Below are 16319 nucleotides of genomic sequence, written 5' to 3'. Positions count from 1 at the left end.
ATAGCTGTACTCTGATTAGACAAAGAAACTTGGGCTGATTTTGCGCGATGCATGTGCTAATTTCAATTTAAACTTTAATCATAAAATAAACCATAAAATAACCATAAAAACCCCTTTCCTCCAGTTGCTGTACAAGATGCCTGATGTGTCTTCTACTAGATAGTCCTAGTAACCAATCAGTACGCAACTCAATCCTTTTTTCAAAAACAAAGATTGATGCAGAATGCTATGCCAAGATTGTCATTAATGCAAGAAATTGAACCATGTATTTTAGTGTTGTGCAGTCTGAAAATTGTTGCAGTCTTCACTTTTCAGAAATACCAGCTGAATCATGGACAACTAGGATTAAACAGCTCAAGAGCTGCATATAAAACAAATAAACAAAAGAGCTGCTTATTAAAGAGCTGCCATATGCAATGCAGTAGCTAGAGATAAATGTCCTTTTCAGGCCAGAAAGCTGACAGGAGGTTAGGCAAAGACTGAGAGCAGCTAATACTGCAAAATGTATCTTTATACCTGTTGGTACAAGGAATAAGACAATTGAGTTCATGGCTGAGGCTGAAGAAGGAATGATCATCTACCAGCACCAAAAGAAATTATGTTCAGAAAGTTCCTGTCCACGCTCATTCCTTATTTCACCCTAGGTAATGCATGGAAAAGCTATGTTTCTTATGTTCTACAGTTACTATAAAAGGGAAAAATTTGATTATAAGAACTTTGTGCCTCAGTGGGATTTAACATCAAACAATGCCCTCTTCCAGGATGGACAGTTCCATCTCTGCTCTGCAGATACGTAGTATACCATGTTTTGACACAAGTAAGTTGATTTCTTGCAGACTACAAAGTCTTGGATCTTTATAGCAGGACCACAACTGCACTGGCAACGAATTTATTTATTATAAATAAAAACCAATAAATATTTCATAACTTACTATTACAGCTTTCAAAAAATATAAATCTAATTTTAATATTCTCAAAAGTTAGTTTTGAGTTATAGACAAAACATACAAATTCTTTTTGATAACTGACACTTTACTCTTTAGATAGTCTACATTAATACAGAGATTAATTACTGCCCAATTAACAATATCCTGCTAGAGAGATTTTAGCAGTATTTAAACAGAAATAAAGTGGAAATAAAATAATTTACTACTATTTAACAAATGGCAGTTCTTCACAGAACTAGCTCTATCCCTATTTAACAGCTAAGTTTTGGCTACTATTGTGAATAGTCATGTGAGATCTGAAGGGCTTCTGCAAAGCTTTCCTCAAGATCATCAAGTTCCTTGTTGGCTTCCAAATCAAGGTCACAAGTAACCAAGTTTAAAGTTGCCTCACATGAGAGTGAAGTGTCTGGGTCTTCAGATTTCACACAAGAATGAGAATCTGTCCCAGCATCCATAATTTCAGCGACATCTTCTGAAAAGTCATCCTTGCTCTGTGTCTCCTTTGAACTTGCTCTGCATACTGGTGATTCGCATTTGTTTAGTTCCTTTAATGGTAAGTCTACATTCCCCAAGAATTCTTCACTTTTTGTAGCTTTTCTTTGCCTCTCACTTTTACTGGTAAGCTCAAGCTCTTCCATTGTATCAAACTCTGGCAGATCCAGCAAGTCAAAGGCTTCCCAGCCTGTGTGGATTTGCTCCGCACCGCTGTCTGGGCTGCAGCCGAGGTCTGCTTTCAGCACATCCAACAAGTGGCGCATTTTGCTCTAGGGGGTGAAGGACGAATGGGGTGACACTTCTCCAGTCCCATGGCACCTATCTGCCCAGAACTCAGGGCTTAATTCTGACATAAGGAAAGGGAGGCTGCTTGCAATGAAGTGACTAAATTATACAGCAAGTGTCACCAAACCAAGCTGACTATTGTCCCTTTTTTGTGACTGTGCCTGTGACTCCTGATGTACCGTGATCCGTGAGTCTGCAAATCTCATTTATGGAGAGAGATGCTCCCCACTGAGCACTCCCGTTACCTTTACGCGCAAATATACCAGTGCATTTCTACCGTACCCGCTGAAGTCGGATGTGGAGCGGGAGAATATTATAGGGGCAGCACCTACCTCATCCAAACGGTTCTTGTTTTCTTGTATATGACACTCAAACAGTTGTTCCAGAACTCTACAAATGAACAATTAAATGATTTCACAGGAAGAAAACCAACTTTTAACAGATCTACATAAATTAATGACCTTAGTTTTTTATTTTCATTTCTTAGCTGGCTGGGACAACTAAGATTGTTTCAATTATGCTCTGTCACAAAGAAGGCTGCCTGGAGACAGTATCCCACTGGACACGTGCTCAGCAGGCAGACCCAGGTTTGGGCAGCGGATGGTAACCATGGGGCGATTTGTAGCACAACTCTGGGTGTGTATGGTCTGTTGGGTCTATGTGGTGGGAGAAGCCAACAATCCAGTGGTGGTTCTAGTGGCATGCTGAAGTATCCAAAATCTCTTAGGTGCACAATAGTGGCTGATATACCCAAGTGTAAATAAAGGGAAGGAATGAAATCCAGCTTCAGAAAAAAATCCAGAGAAAAGTCCTCAGTCCTGAGAGGTCTCTTACATTGCTTAATCAGGATGAGAAAAAATTTCAGCACAGAGGAAGTGTTCTGTGACAACTAAGGTACACAGTCACCAGAACAGATTTCCAGAAGGTCAAGAGAATCTAGCTTACATGAGAAATTATTAAAAAAAGGAAAAACAGTGCAAGAAGGGTTTTAAGGGAAGACAACATTCCTGTAAAAAAGAACCAGAGGGAGACTGCTCTTGAAATTTCCCAAAGATTAATTTTTTGATTTAGTGTATTGATAGCCTTGACATGAGGAAAAAAAAAAACAAAAAAACCAAGAGAGTCCACAGAATAGAAAAACAGCTGGGAACATTATCAGCCCAGAAGAAGATCAGAATATTATGCTGAAATTACACTGCCTTGAAAATGGAACTACAAAAATGGGTTAAAATTGTGTATCAGAAATACTGAAGGGTTTTTTTGCTATAAACTGAGAGTTCTTTATCAGAAAGAAATGATATGGAAAAGAATTTGGGAGTACTACTGAAATACATGATTTGTATCATAACATATTGTTTAATTATTAAAAAAAAAATCTGATTTGGCAACTGCTGAACCCTTATCTGAAACAATATGTAGTCCTGACAACCCATGCTGAAGACTGAATTCATATTGGAACAGGAACAAGGACAGAGGGAGGATCTGTTGTGTGAAAGATTAGTAACTTGGTTTAGTTAGCAAAACAGATGTTGCAGAGTAAAATGATTTCTTCTTAGCATCACTCCACCTAGGGTTCCAGGTCAGTTTCTAAAAGAGGCTTTATCTCATGGTACATAGCAGCAGATCAAAGTAGATGACCCACAGGTCTTTCCTAGTTCCCCTTTCTTACAGAAAGCAAAAAAGAAAAGGAAACAAAACAAAAGCAAAGGGGTAACAGTGGATCTATATATTCTTAAAGGCGAAGAACTGATTACAACACACTATCTCCCTTTCTTACAGAATCCACGTGTTTCTGACACAGCACTACAAATTTGAAAACTACTGTATCCTACCTGTTAGAAAATAGCCCAAGGCTAAGAATTTCATTTGTTACATCTTCAATGAAACCTAAATATAAAAGCTCTTCTTCTCTGCAGGGAGAATAGAAAACCCAAAGTTAAATGTTTTAAAATAGAGACACATAGTACACAATGCAGTAGGTCCAACCACCTTTATGGGAAATGTCATTAAGAAGATTGTATAGTTCTTGGCACCAGCTGCTGTTTTTCAAAAAGGTAATTCTATCAGGACAAACTAAGCCTTTCATTCAATTTGAATAATGATAAAAAATCCTGTGTAAAATATCAGACTGTTAGAAAGGTTGCTACAGTGCTTCGTGTTTATGCTAATTTTCTATTGTGGTATAAATTAGCACAGAGATCCTGAGTGAGGAAATCAGCAAATCTTGGAAAGCATTCAGAACCTGCTTTGCACTCAAGAAGAAAGGGGTGCTACCTGGGAAGAAAGTGTAAAACTGCAGTTTGATGCTCTAAGTAAAGGCTTCCAAAGGAGCTTGTAGAGAATCTAACTGCAGCTGAAAATTGCTAGTCCTCAATGGAAGCTCAGAAAAATCTAAGTGCTTATTTGACAGCCTCCATTCCTTTCAAACAACAACTCTCTCTGTTGTACAGAATCCTTGTTAGTGTGAGATGTGGCTTTTAAATCTTTGATCAAATTTCTCTTTATTTTAATACCTCTTAAAGCCTTGTTGATGCCAGACTCTCCAAAAGTTTGGAGTTCTGTTTGGAAAACAGCAAGAAAGAAACCCCCCAAAGAAGAGATCTCAGTGCTGCTTCTCTTTCATAGCATCTTTCTAAATATCCCAAAGTATCCAATCAAGTCTTAATAAACAGAAAATAAAAAAAGTGGGATACATCTTGAATGACTCTCACCATGTAAAATTTGTCATCCAGCCTGAAGAATGTAATTTTAGTTCCCTCTACAGTCAAGAAAGGTATCTATAGCTGATCTTTGATACCTGTATTACATGCTTAAAGTCAGGCAAGAACAAGCCTGTCCTAAAGCACAAAGAATTAAATGACTTTCCCAAAGTCACACAATAAAGCATTGGCAGTGTTTCTGAATATAATTCAAACTTCTTCTAATTCTCATCAAATTTCAGAGCAGAAATGTGGTAAGAATGCCCTTCAACTTGGTATTTTATTCTGCCAACATTTGCTTCAGAGATTACAGACCAAAAAAGAACTGGAAACGTGAAAGGTATAGCCACTAGTAAAGAAGAGAAGTTTATCTTTCTTCCAGAGTTATAATGAATTTTCTTCATTTTAAGATTCACATGTAAATTTTTAAGTATTATATAACAATTCATAGTCATGTCAATTGCACTGTGAATTCTGAACAGCAGCTTATTCTGAGTCCTCATTTACTGTTTCAAGTTCATCAGTTTTGAGGAAGAGCTTCTAGTTTAATGTTGCAAACTAGCAGAAAAATGGTTTAAGCATACTTACTCAGCCTCAGTAGTCCTCCTTGCTGAAGACCGCTGAGAATACAATGATGTCTCTCTAATCAGAAAATTAGAGGGTAAGAAAGAGAGCAACATTCTAAAAACCCTTTATACTACCTTGCATCTCACCTTCTTCTGGAGCCATGCTGTGCCATTATCCCACTTCCTCTTGGAAAAAAAACCACCAGAACACCCCCAAAACCTGCTCCAGTAGCAAAACCCACTGCTTACATTGAAGCCTGAGAGACTATGGTTCAAGCGTATTATAACACCTCACTAGATGCAGTGCTCTAACACCTCAAAAGACCTCCACTACCCATAAAAGTGCTTTTTTTCACTCAGAGTACAATTTTTTTCCTCAGGTAAAAATGTGTTTGTATGAAAAGGCCAGAGAGCAAATCAGTGACTCATGCACAATACTTAGGTCAGCAATGAGGAGAACCAGCTGGGAGCCCTTGGGTTCTGGCCTGATTTTCACCACAGTTATTGGTAGACAATATTCTAAATCTGTGCTACATTTTCAGAAAAAGATGTGGGAAATGCCTCTGGTCTGCAATTCTCGCAGATCGTGGATTCAAAAGGCTGGATGTCTGGAGACCCTTTTTCCTTAAAGGAAATACCAACTGGAATACCAATCCAGTATTTAGTTGTAGTACTGTACAAGAAATACAGTCTGTAAGCTCAGATGTATGCTTGGATATACAAAACTAAGAGCTCTATTAATGTGTCATCGCTCTCACTCCTGACAAAAATACTCATATTTCAGAGCTCTCTTTCTTAATTGGCTTCCCAGTGGAACTTTATCATAAGAAAATCATGAGTTTTGAAATTGGGAAAGGCTATTGATCTAAAAAACCCAACCAAAGAAAAGTCCTGTGAGAAGAGACTTATAAAGAGAAATGGTAGTAAAGGCTTATGGCCTAAGAAGCAGCTGTATAGAAAGCAAGAAGGAATGCTTCAAATGTTTCTTCCTGCTGTAAATCAGACACCTTAGGAAGGAGTATGGAAAAGCAGCTATTCCTCTCTCAGGCTTATCCACAGTATATCTTTTATCTTCAGCCTAAAACACAGAGATAAAATCTTTATTATTAGTGCAAATACACAGCAAATTTTACCATTAAAATGAACCTAATAACTATCTGTGATTAAGCAGCCCTACAAATTTTATGTCTTTTCTGAGAAACTTGGGTAAACTGAGACATATGGCAGCAAAGGGTCATCAGGTTTTTTGGACATCCAAAATTTTAGTCAGGGGCAACAGGAGATGTGGAACATTTCTCCCCTGACAAGTAGGTCAAAGATGAATTCTCTAAAAGCCAGAGGGGTAGATGTCATCAACAGGAGTAAAATTTGGCATGCAAAAACAGGAACCAGCACTCTAAATCACATCTCTTGAGCTGCTTGCGCAAAACTGGCCGAAAGTAAAGTTGCTGACTACCTGCATTTTAAATTACAATACTCTGAAAGGGCCACTGTAAAGCTACATGACTTAGTGTTGTCACTTTTACAATAGCCAAAGAAAAAGTCAGATATGGCAGTTTTGAAATGAAATCAGAAGTTCTTCATGGAACTGGTGTGTAGCCTTCTGAATAATCATTTAACCTTTTCAGGTTCAGCTGCAGATGCAAATCAATTCAGGTGGTCTCTCTTCTATTTTCAGTAAAGCTATAAATACATATTCTCTCTCACCCCTCTCCTCCAATGAATAAAGCATAATTATTTGCCTTATTAAGCTAGAGACATGAAGAGTCTGACCCTGTAGCCTTTATTCAGGAAGGAAGTCCACAGTTATTCAAGTACTTCTCTTATGTCTGACAGGGCTGTTTAAGGACTTGTCTATATAGTGGCTACAAGATAAAGCACAAAGTAAGAACCTGACTTCTGATCAAAACACTTCCATCCAAATATTAGTACAAATTAAAAGAGAATAACTTCATATTTGAAGAGTTAAGAAATATTGCAGGTCTTTTGCCTGCTTCCCTCTGCTTCCCAAAGATGCTGGTATTCCATTTCATCTTTAAAATTTAATAAACTTAAACCACCACACACTAAGGCAATTTCTGAAAGACCAAATAACCAAAAAACTCAGTTCAACTGTCACAAACACTTAGCAATTCAAATCAAAATGATGGATGCAAACTAGGCATTAGGAAAAATTTCTTCACGGAAAGGGTAGTCAAGCATTGGAACAGGCTGCCCAGAGAGGTGGTGGAGTTACCATCCCTAGAAGTGTTCAAAAAATGGGTAGACATGGCACTCTGGGACATGGTTTAGTGGGCATGGTGGTGTTGGGTTGATGATTGGAATGATGATCTTAGAGGTCCTTTCCAATCTTAATGATTCCTAGTTTTTACTTTCATTATAAATAATCCAGCCACCAAGCCAGGAAACATGAAATTGCTACTCTACCCTTAACTGGTTTAGTGGTGGACTTGGTAATGTTAGGTTAATGGTTGGACTGGATGATCTTAAAGGTCTTTTTCAACCTAAACGATTCTATGATTCTATTCTATGATTTCTGTGACTACGACAAAAAAATACTAGGAGCTGGTAGAATTTGAAATGGTGTGATTTTTCATTAAAGCATTCCAGATACACTCAGCAAGACAGAAAGCAAACAGTATTAAGGAAAACTTCACCACCCACTGGTCTGGGTGCTTCAGAGGAAGGGACTCCTTGGTTCCAAATCTTCTGTTGAGTGCTTTTTGGAATGTGTTATCCAATGTAAAAATGAAGAAAAAAAATCCTTGAAAAAGAGGTACCTTCTTCTGCTGTAAAATAATGTACCAATTACCTATGTCCTTAACAGCTATTTAAGTGACAGTGCACTTGTAAGAACTGCTGAAAAAGATTCTTTTTAAATTTTGTAATATCCTCAGATCTCTTCGCATGCCGCAATATTTTTTCTTACTGTTTGAATTCATTCTTCTGAAATGCTCTCTCCTCTACAGAACTAATTCATCTCATGACAATAAAGAAAATGAAACTTAAATCAGTTGTATACTGCTGTGGCAGAGATGATGTATATACTCCAAAATGATAGTGAAAGGTGTGGTAAGAGTACCCAGATGACTGATAGGTGTATTACCTTCAATGGGATCTTCTGCCGTTCAGTCATAACTTTTCTCTCAGACGCTTTGTCTGCAGATGGAAAGCTACAAAATTTAGAGATGTATTAGATTTCCAAGAAGGCCACTTTCAAAATATCCAGGATGAGAATACCAGTGCCACTGTGGAAATTTCCCATCAATCTGAATGGGACCTAGTACTAAAATGTCTTGGACAGTTTAGAAAATTTCTGCCAGACTTTCATTCACATAATAAAACTATGTTACAGTTCATTTTGAAGGATGACAACAGTCATGCATAGGTGATCCAAATCCATTATTTGACTGTGTATTTACAGGGGATAGCTAAATTTTCCACAATAACTGTTCAGAACTGAGAATGGAGATGATCCTGTACATTAAAAGTGCACCAGGAAAATATATGACCCACAGCCAGAAAATTAATAGTTGCAATATGTAGCCAAAGCTATTGTAATTCCAGTCTTATGAAATTCCTACTTTGTTCTAGGACAAAAACAGAGGTATGCATGCAGGCACTGAGGACACAAAAGAGAAAAGACTTCTCTTTATGAGGTAGTATCAGTAAAACACAAAACTAAATCAAAACTGTTTAATTTGCTAAGAAGGAGTTCAATGCAAGAGAAGATGAGATTAATTTTGTATAAAATATTTCATATAGGATATATCTGAAGGCATTTAAATTAAAATGATATAAAGACAATGAAGAGCTGCATTCAAGAGTTAAAAAAAAAAAGGATCTCTGCATGATGTATTAATTAACGAATTGGAAAGCAGAGACTACAGGGGCAACAGTGGGAAACTACTTGCATGCTTATAGTGGTTAATTCTTTAGAAGACAGAAGGCACAACTATACACCAGAGAGCGCAAAGAAAAGAGAGAGGGAATGACCATCCCCAGCAGATGCGAGATCCCACAGTTTGGGTTTAGTGGCACTTTGTATCCAATTTATATAGATGAAACCAGTTGCTGCAGAAAGAATACAACAAAATACGCCAGTGAAAAAGGAAAATCACATTCTGTTCTAGCTTTTGCTAAGGCATATCTAGAATCATTTCAGTTTTATACAAATGTAAATGAGAACAAAACATGTTGCTTTTATGAAGATACTGTTATGATAACATCTAAATTCCACAATTTCAAAATGAAGTTTTAATCTCTGTACCTGATCACATCAGTCTGTGTTTGAGCTTCCACATGCTGCTTGCAGTGATTTTTCCTTTTCCTTCGAGCAGGAGTGTAATACCTGTACTCTGACAGGAAAGATTTAGCATCTGATCTTAAGGTGCGTGGAGTAAAAGGTTTTCGGCTATCAGTAAAGAATTCAGGGTGTCTGTCTAGAAGATCCCCACTGCATACTTTGGAGTTGCTTCCTTGACACCTCTGGGAATGACTAATGCTCACAAAACTATCAGTGGAGCAACTGCATGAAAGTCCAGAGCATTTTCTTGGTGTACTTGATGTAGTGACACTTGAGTTTGAGTTAGATGCGTTAGATGTATTCTGAGAATCTTTTCTGGCATATTTTACTGGACTGGAGCCCACCAAGCCATGCTCGCCATAAGGAGACAGCGCTCTTGATAGGTACTGTGCCTGCCGAGCACAGGGGAAGAGACCGTCTTTGTCTTCTGCTTCCAAGAAACTCTAGAAAAAATTAAAACAAGATCTGATTGCTTTGCAAGTTACCAGCTTTGCTCAAGTTGGTACTCCCAGCTATTATTGTTACCAACTTGGAGGTATTTTCTATGTAAAAACTTTCCATTTTTGTAAAATCAAACTGGTTTCAGAGCAGCCCCAGTGCTAACAGATTTTAAAACCTAGTCATTGGAAATAAGAGAGTAATAAGAAAATGGTTTGCTTCAGCAGCAAACCATTGGTGCTTTGTTACAGAATATTGATGGCTACATCAAACCAAGAGTTTTAATCATTTTAGTCCAAAGGCTCAATACGTTTTTAATAGTCAAGGGATCATTGCATCAAGGCAAATTATTTTATCGGGGTATACTCTGTTCATACCACCTGGGCAAGGTAAGGTAGACATTATCCATAAGTATCCTACTGACTGGTTCACAGTACATATTGTCTTCAAGCGTGGAGCTTTTGCCTCTCACTAAGTCCTATTAGCTTCAAAGCATATCACACACGAGCTATCTTTATAAGCTGTATATTCTGTAAGTAGCACTGCTCACTGATTCAACTTAGACCAACATGGAAAATACTGTAATATGGTTTATTACACAGAATAAGAAAACTATAACTGACTGTTTATTCCATGTGTGACCCTTTTCTTCCTGTAGGTGGGAGATGCACATCTTTGGTAGGGCTGTACAAACACAGGGTGTTACCTTGTGTAATGACACCCTGCTCCATGAGAAATGTCCAATTGCTATGACAATACAAACAATCATAATGTCCTCCAGCAGACAGTCAAGTTTCTATCCTGTTCTCCTTTGGGTTTCTCAGCCCAGCAGATACATAGGCAGCTGTGAAACTTTCCCTCTAACACTACAGAAAGCCATCAGTGCAAGTAGTTAGCTTACTACAGTTAAACAGGTCAGGTAACACGTGCTGAGTTTATGAATAGATATACTTGATTTCAGGTGATGGTAGAGAAATGGTATTACTGCTCCTGCTTCTTAACTGTTCAACACATTAGACTTTAAAAATGTACTTCAATCTCAGAAGCAAACTCTCATTCAATGTTACTTTAAAAGGACACAGTTACAAGGCTACTAGTTAGACAACAAACCAAGAGACAAATCAGTAGCACATGGTGGTATGGCTAAGGTAAGATATAGGCAGTGTGTGGTTCAGCCTAAAATTATGGTCAGCTAACTCACTCCTCACCAAAAGAAGCACAATATACTAGTAAACTAGTAATATATAGTATAGTATATGAACCTATGTAATTCATAGTATAGCTTGTAAATATACACAGATTTTCTATTCTATCATTCCAATCCTAAAAAAAGGTGTTCTTAAAAGTTCTAAGCAATGACTCTTACTCTATAAATGCTGCATTTTCTCCTAACACTGCTACTGTTATTGCTTTGAATCTACACTATTCCATGTTTTCCCCTTTCAGAACCACATAATATTTTAAATTAAAACTCAAGATGATGAATATACATTTTGTGGCATGTAGTATATGTTATTTAGAGGAATATTAAAAAATGCAGATAGTTTACCATCAAAATTAAGTCACACATCACACTGCTGTCATACCATATATTTCCTTTACAACAATTCCACACAGTTTTCTTCCAAATAAGTAAGACCTATCTATGCTGTTCCAGTACCCCAAAATGTCCATATCTGCTGATGATGCCTAATGCAAAAAGGTTTTTTTTTTTTAGTTAGCTGAACCAAAATAAGCCCTTCTTGGTGGTCTCTCACGTGAGCCAACTTTATTTTACTACTACAGCGTAATTAAATGCTGAACTGATAACATGCAGTAACAATGCCAAACAAATGTCTCTGTTAGCAAGCAGTATAATAAGGCTTACCAGTGTGATTGTTTGCATATAAAGTACTTGCAGTGGTAGCTCAGCACTATAGAAAACAGATTAAGACTGGAAAGTTTCAGAATCCACCTATATAGATGTTTTGCAAAGCTAATTCCATAGCCTTCAGTATGCATTATAAACACCTTAATTTTTCTTGTATACTTTTTACTCTCAGTGATTAAAACAGTTGGTGGAGCTGCAATATAAATCAGATTGTAGAAGCATTTGTGAACATAGGATGACTGGTGCCCTGCAATATACAAAATAATAATAAAAGAAGATATTAAGTGATATTACCCAATTACACAACTACACCTCATGAAAGCCACATGTTCTATGCCTTGGAAGCAGTTGAGCTGATCCTAAAACAAGACAAAGGTACAGGGTAAACATGGCAATATCCTGAATTTAAGCATTCCTTATTTATGAGGAAGCTTAGGGCAGTTCTTTTGTTCTCCTTCTCATACATATCATAAGTAGAACAGACCAAGTAGCTAAGGTAGTACCTAGATAGAACTGCAAACCCAAGCCGTGTTTGTGTCAGTCTTGAGATGTACTCATTCAAGTACTGAGACAGAAGAATGTCTTTTGAAGCCCTTATCCTGGGGTAAACCTTTACTGCCCAAACAGGTAGGCAGCTCAGCCTTGGGATACACAAAGAAACAATATCAGGAACAAGGAACTACGTTGGTGACTTCAAAAAGATTTTAGGGAGTGTCAGAGAATGCTGTTTGTCTGCAATTTGTCACCAAGCTTTCAGAAAATTATTTGTACACCAGTGTTGGTATAGGCAAGTTAATTGTAAGAGCAAGTATGTTCATTTTCTTCTCTAATCTGTATCTATAAAAATATCAGATGTTTAGCTGGGGGGGAAAAAAAAAAAGATGACAAAAACATGCCTACAAATATGCAGTAACACACTGATGGGAAGATATTTAGCTCTATTCTTCAGATACAATTAAAAAAAATTCAATGGAAGTATAGCTTTGGACATTAGCACTATCAAGAACTATAACTAATGTATACAGCTAATGGAGTCAAGAATCTTGACACCTATCTTGCTTACCAATATATGTACCTATTCTATTGATTCAATCAACTGTAATTTGTTTTGAAAGATACAAATGTACTCAGTGGTACATTTCAGCAATAATAGCCCCCTTAAAAAGGTTTCGTAAATTACATATTTATGCTTCAGTTTTGTTAGCTACAAAACTGGGGTAAATGGAATATTACTTGCAGCCAGCTTGTACAGAGAGGACCCCTGAATCTTCACAGACTCTGTGGAAGAGAAAATTCAGTAAAAACAGATAAAAGCATACCACTGTCATCTGATGGACAAGAGAAGTAACACAGAGAAAGAATCTAGATTTCTCTCTAAGTTACTTTTACTTCCTAAAAGAAGTTTAGTTTCTCAACTCAAAAGCCACTGAGGTATCATCTGTCTTATAAAAACCAAACTTTGGAAAGAAAGTTTGCTAAATCTATTTTCACATAAAAGGTCCAAAGGCACCTCTTGCTGGGGTCACTGAAGTTACACCAAGATTAATTAAGTCTTGAAATTAACTTGTTCTTGTATGAAAAGGTATTCCAATAGAACAGTTCATCTACCATCATAAAATGAGATCAGAGAGGCACTTTATGAACAGCACTATCAAGATACAGAAGCTGCAATTTGGTAATAAATGAGCACCTGATTCTTTTAACTTGAGACAGCTCCATTTATAAGCCACTTTTATATTGCTGTAAGTGGGCTGAGCACCTGCTCTCCGCTGCCTGGACAGAGCAAAGGTCTCCTGTAGTAAGCGACAAGCTGCCTTTACAGTTGCTGCTCTCATAACCCCCTTGTATGTCGTCTGTTCATTTCATTACACACTTCGATAATTAGTTAAGAATTGAGAAAGGCAAGAGAGAAAATTCACACAAATATGTGAACAAATAAGACCTGTATGAATGTAATCAGTTTGCGTAGTGGCATCAATAATAACCATTTTTCTCATTCAAAACTCTGTTCCTGTTACAATCTTTCCTTTTGTGTGTGTGAGGTATTCAATTGTATAATGTGGTATGTTCCTACTTTCATCAAATACTGTGATGTTATTAATAAGGGGTATTACTGAATGTGCATATGGAAATGTATTAATTCAACCAACCAGCATGAGAGGTAATTGTCACTATGAAGCCCGAAAGGAAATCTGTACTGAACATTCCTCAGGAAAACATCTTTCTTTGATGCTCAGAACGTTCTTCTGCTTTCTTTGGTCACTTACATCTCTCATTCTGACAGAACTAAGTCAAGCACAATACATCTTCAGACTGTTAATATCGTAACAGTATAATAAATCTTTAAATATAAAGCATTTGAGTAGGCAATTCACATAGCCACGTATGTGTGCTGCATACCAAATTAACAAGAGAGATTAGAAACAGTTAATGGTGTTTCCTAATCTATATTTCATATGTACAAGCAGATGACCATAACTGTCATTCTTAAGAAATCAAAAAAAGTCTCAAAGAACAGGCTGACAGGGATCTTGAAGTGTCAAGGCTATGGCAACCATACTTCAAATGGTTAAAAGAGAAAATTTACCCTCCTTTGGAGCAGCCTTCCTCCAACTGACTTTTGGCATGGATTAATTTCTTTTAAAAATTTCATTAGCAGCCAGAAATGCCTGTTAATAGGATTATCTGAACATGGGATATGAAATACAGATCTTGCTCAAATCATAGATTTTACTCATGGCCAGCTCAGTTCAGGTTTTCTTGCTTCAGAGGTAAGTCATATTGCACTTCATGCAGTTTGACCCACTGAATCACTCAGATGGATGTTTAAAAACCCAAATCAGCTTTGTACAGAAAAATAAAAATTAAAAATCTTGGGATTTCACTAGGATATAGCTTTCCATCCCTGGCAGAAGTTGGAAAGACTATATGGTAGTGGCATTCTATGCATATACGTCACAGTATTTTCCAGACTCTGTCAAACAGCCTTTTCCATTGTGAGAAAGCTTAGAGTAATTAATTAAATAAGGAGTATATACAAGTAATTTGCTGACACATAAATGAGTGGATACCCACCAATGTGCTGCTTATCCATCCTCAAGCTTTTCAGTCTAAATAAATCTCTAAATACTCACTTAAAAATTACATATTCACAAAGACACACAAACACAAAGTCAGCAGCCCTTTCAGCATCCATATCTGTAGTTTATCATCCTATTTTGATTAACTTTCACACATGGTGTCAGCCATCGTTATTATGCTACATGGAAAGAGAGGAGCAGAAGAGAAGTACAGCTGTCCCCAGGACATCTTACACTTTCCCTGCCCCTCAACTGTGAGAGACAAACTACTGTCCTTGAAGTAATTTAGTTGCTACTGATCCCATCCAAAGACTGCTCCATTGTGCCTTTTGAAAATGAGCCTGCTCCTTAGCTTCTCACTTAGGTCTTCTGCTGAAAGCAGAGAAATGCATGACACACCAAAAACATCTATCACATCTTAACTCATGGCTCTAGATGCAATATTTTTATCTCTGATCAAAATACTCTCTTTGATTAAAATCACTGATTATTTCAAAAAGTCAGTAATGAAATATAAGTAACACCACAACAGAAATAACTTTCTCAGTTCATGACGTATCATAGCAGATTCTCACATTACAGTAACTTTATATTTATGAATAGATATAACAGATAAAGAATTCACTGTTCTTGTGCATTTAAACCCTTGTACAAAACAGTCACAGAGCAGGCCAGTCAGGTTCAAGACACATTATAGCTATTCAGTTTCATAGTTGGCTCAGTGAGTAATAAAATACACTGACTAAATCACAGAGGTTTTAAGAAATGTATAACGTATTATATGATTTAGAGGAATTATTTTTACTTCTTTTTCATTTTACCATGCACAAAGCACAGTCTGAATTGAAAACAGTTTCTGTGCTCTATTGCAGCATTAAATAATAATAAATGCAGCTACACGAGAAATGGAAATGATGAAATAAAGGCACCAGACTTACCAGAATGCATAAAAAGTGAATGCTAATGAACGAAGCCCTTTGAAAATAGGAAGTCAGGTGCATATATCAAAGCCAGTTAGCATGTATTTAGCCTATAATCTAGTCAGACATTGACCTTGTCAGAGTTACAAGGGTTATTATATTTTTATATACACATATATGTATGTATGTTACCCTTAAATCGATATATATTTTACAAGAGCCACATTTTATTAGGCAAGAAATTATGCATTATGAAAGTAATTTCTTTAACTTTTGTATTCTTACACTTAAATGTAACAGTGGCAAAGCCAGGAGAACTGTCCTTGTCTCTTTTTCTTACATTCCTCCTGTAATGTTGTAAGATGCTTATTAAGCACAGGACCACATTCTACTCTTGCCAGTACCTCCTTGGAAACCTGGAGTATTCCAAGGTTGACTGCTTCAAATTTGTGCTGAATCTCATCCCAATGCAGGAATATCCTAATTCAACAAAATAATTTTTGGAGCAGTTCCACAAATAAAGGATGTATAATCAGCTTCTTCCTAATGGCAACATTGACAGCAATAATATGATTACTGTGTGGCAAAAATCCTCTACATTATCATATGCTTTAATAGGCATCCTTAGAGTTTGTTTTCCAGCTGCCACCTATCGATATATCCTGATGACTACAGAAATACAATTAGAATGGCTAACTCATCCTCACAATGCA

General features: G+C 37.0%; 1 protein-coding gene across 1 annotated transcript in view; it reads right to left on the bottom strand.

The window, feature by feature from the left end:
• Nucleotides 1-1219: 1219 nt before the first annotated feature.
• SPATA7 (spermatogenesis associated 7) overlaps nt 1220-16319 on the bottom strand; it is a 40575-nt gene continuing 25475 nt past the window's right edge. Inside the window, exons 6-12 of the mRNA XM_075713049.1 lie at nt 9263-9741; nt 8099-8165; nt 6000-6070; nt 5015-5068; nt 3560-3637; nt 2060-2117; nt 1220-1711 (exon numbers count right to left, since the gene is read on the bottom strand). Of these exons, the coding sequence (XP_075569164.1) occupies nt 1220-1711; nt 2060-2117; nt 3560-3637; nt 5015-5068; nt 6000-6070; nt 8099-8165; nt 9263-9741 (1299 nt within the window). The remainder of the gene's footprint in view (nt 1712-2059; nt 2118-3559; nt 3638-5014; nt 5069-5999; nt 6071-8098; nt 8166-9262; nt 9742-16319) is intronic.

Source organism: Pelecanus crispus, chromosome 6 (genome assembly GCF_030463565.1).
Source record: "Pelecanus crispus isolate bPelCri1 chromosome 6, bPelCri1.pri, whole genome shotgun sequence".
NCBI lineage: Eukaryota > Metazoa > Chordata > Aves > Pelecaniformes > Pelecanidae > Pelecanus > Pelecanus crispus.
Note: the sequence above shows the minus strand (reverse complement) of the source record. Positions and strands in the feature narration are given on the sequence as shown.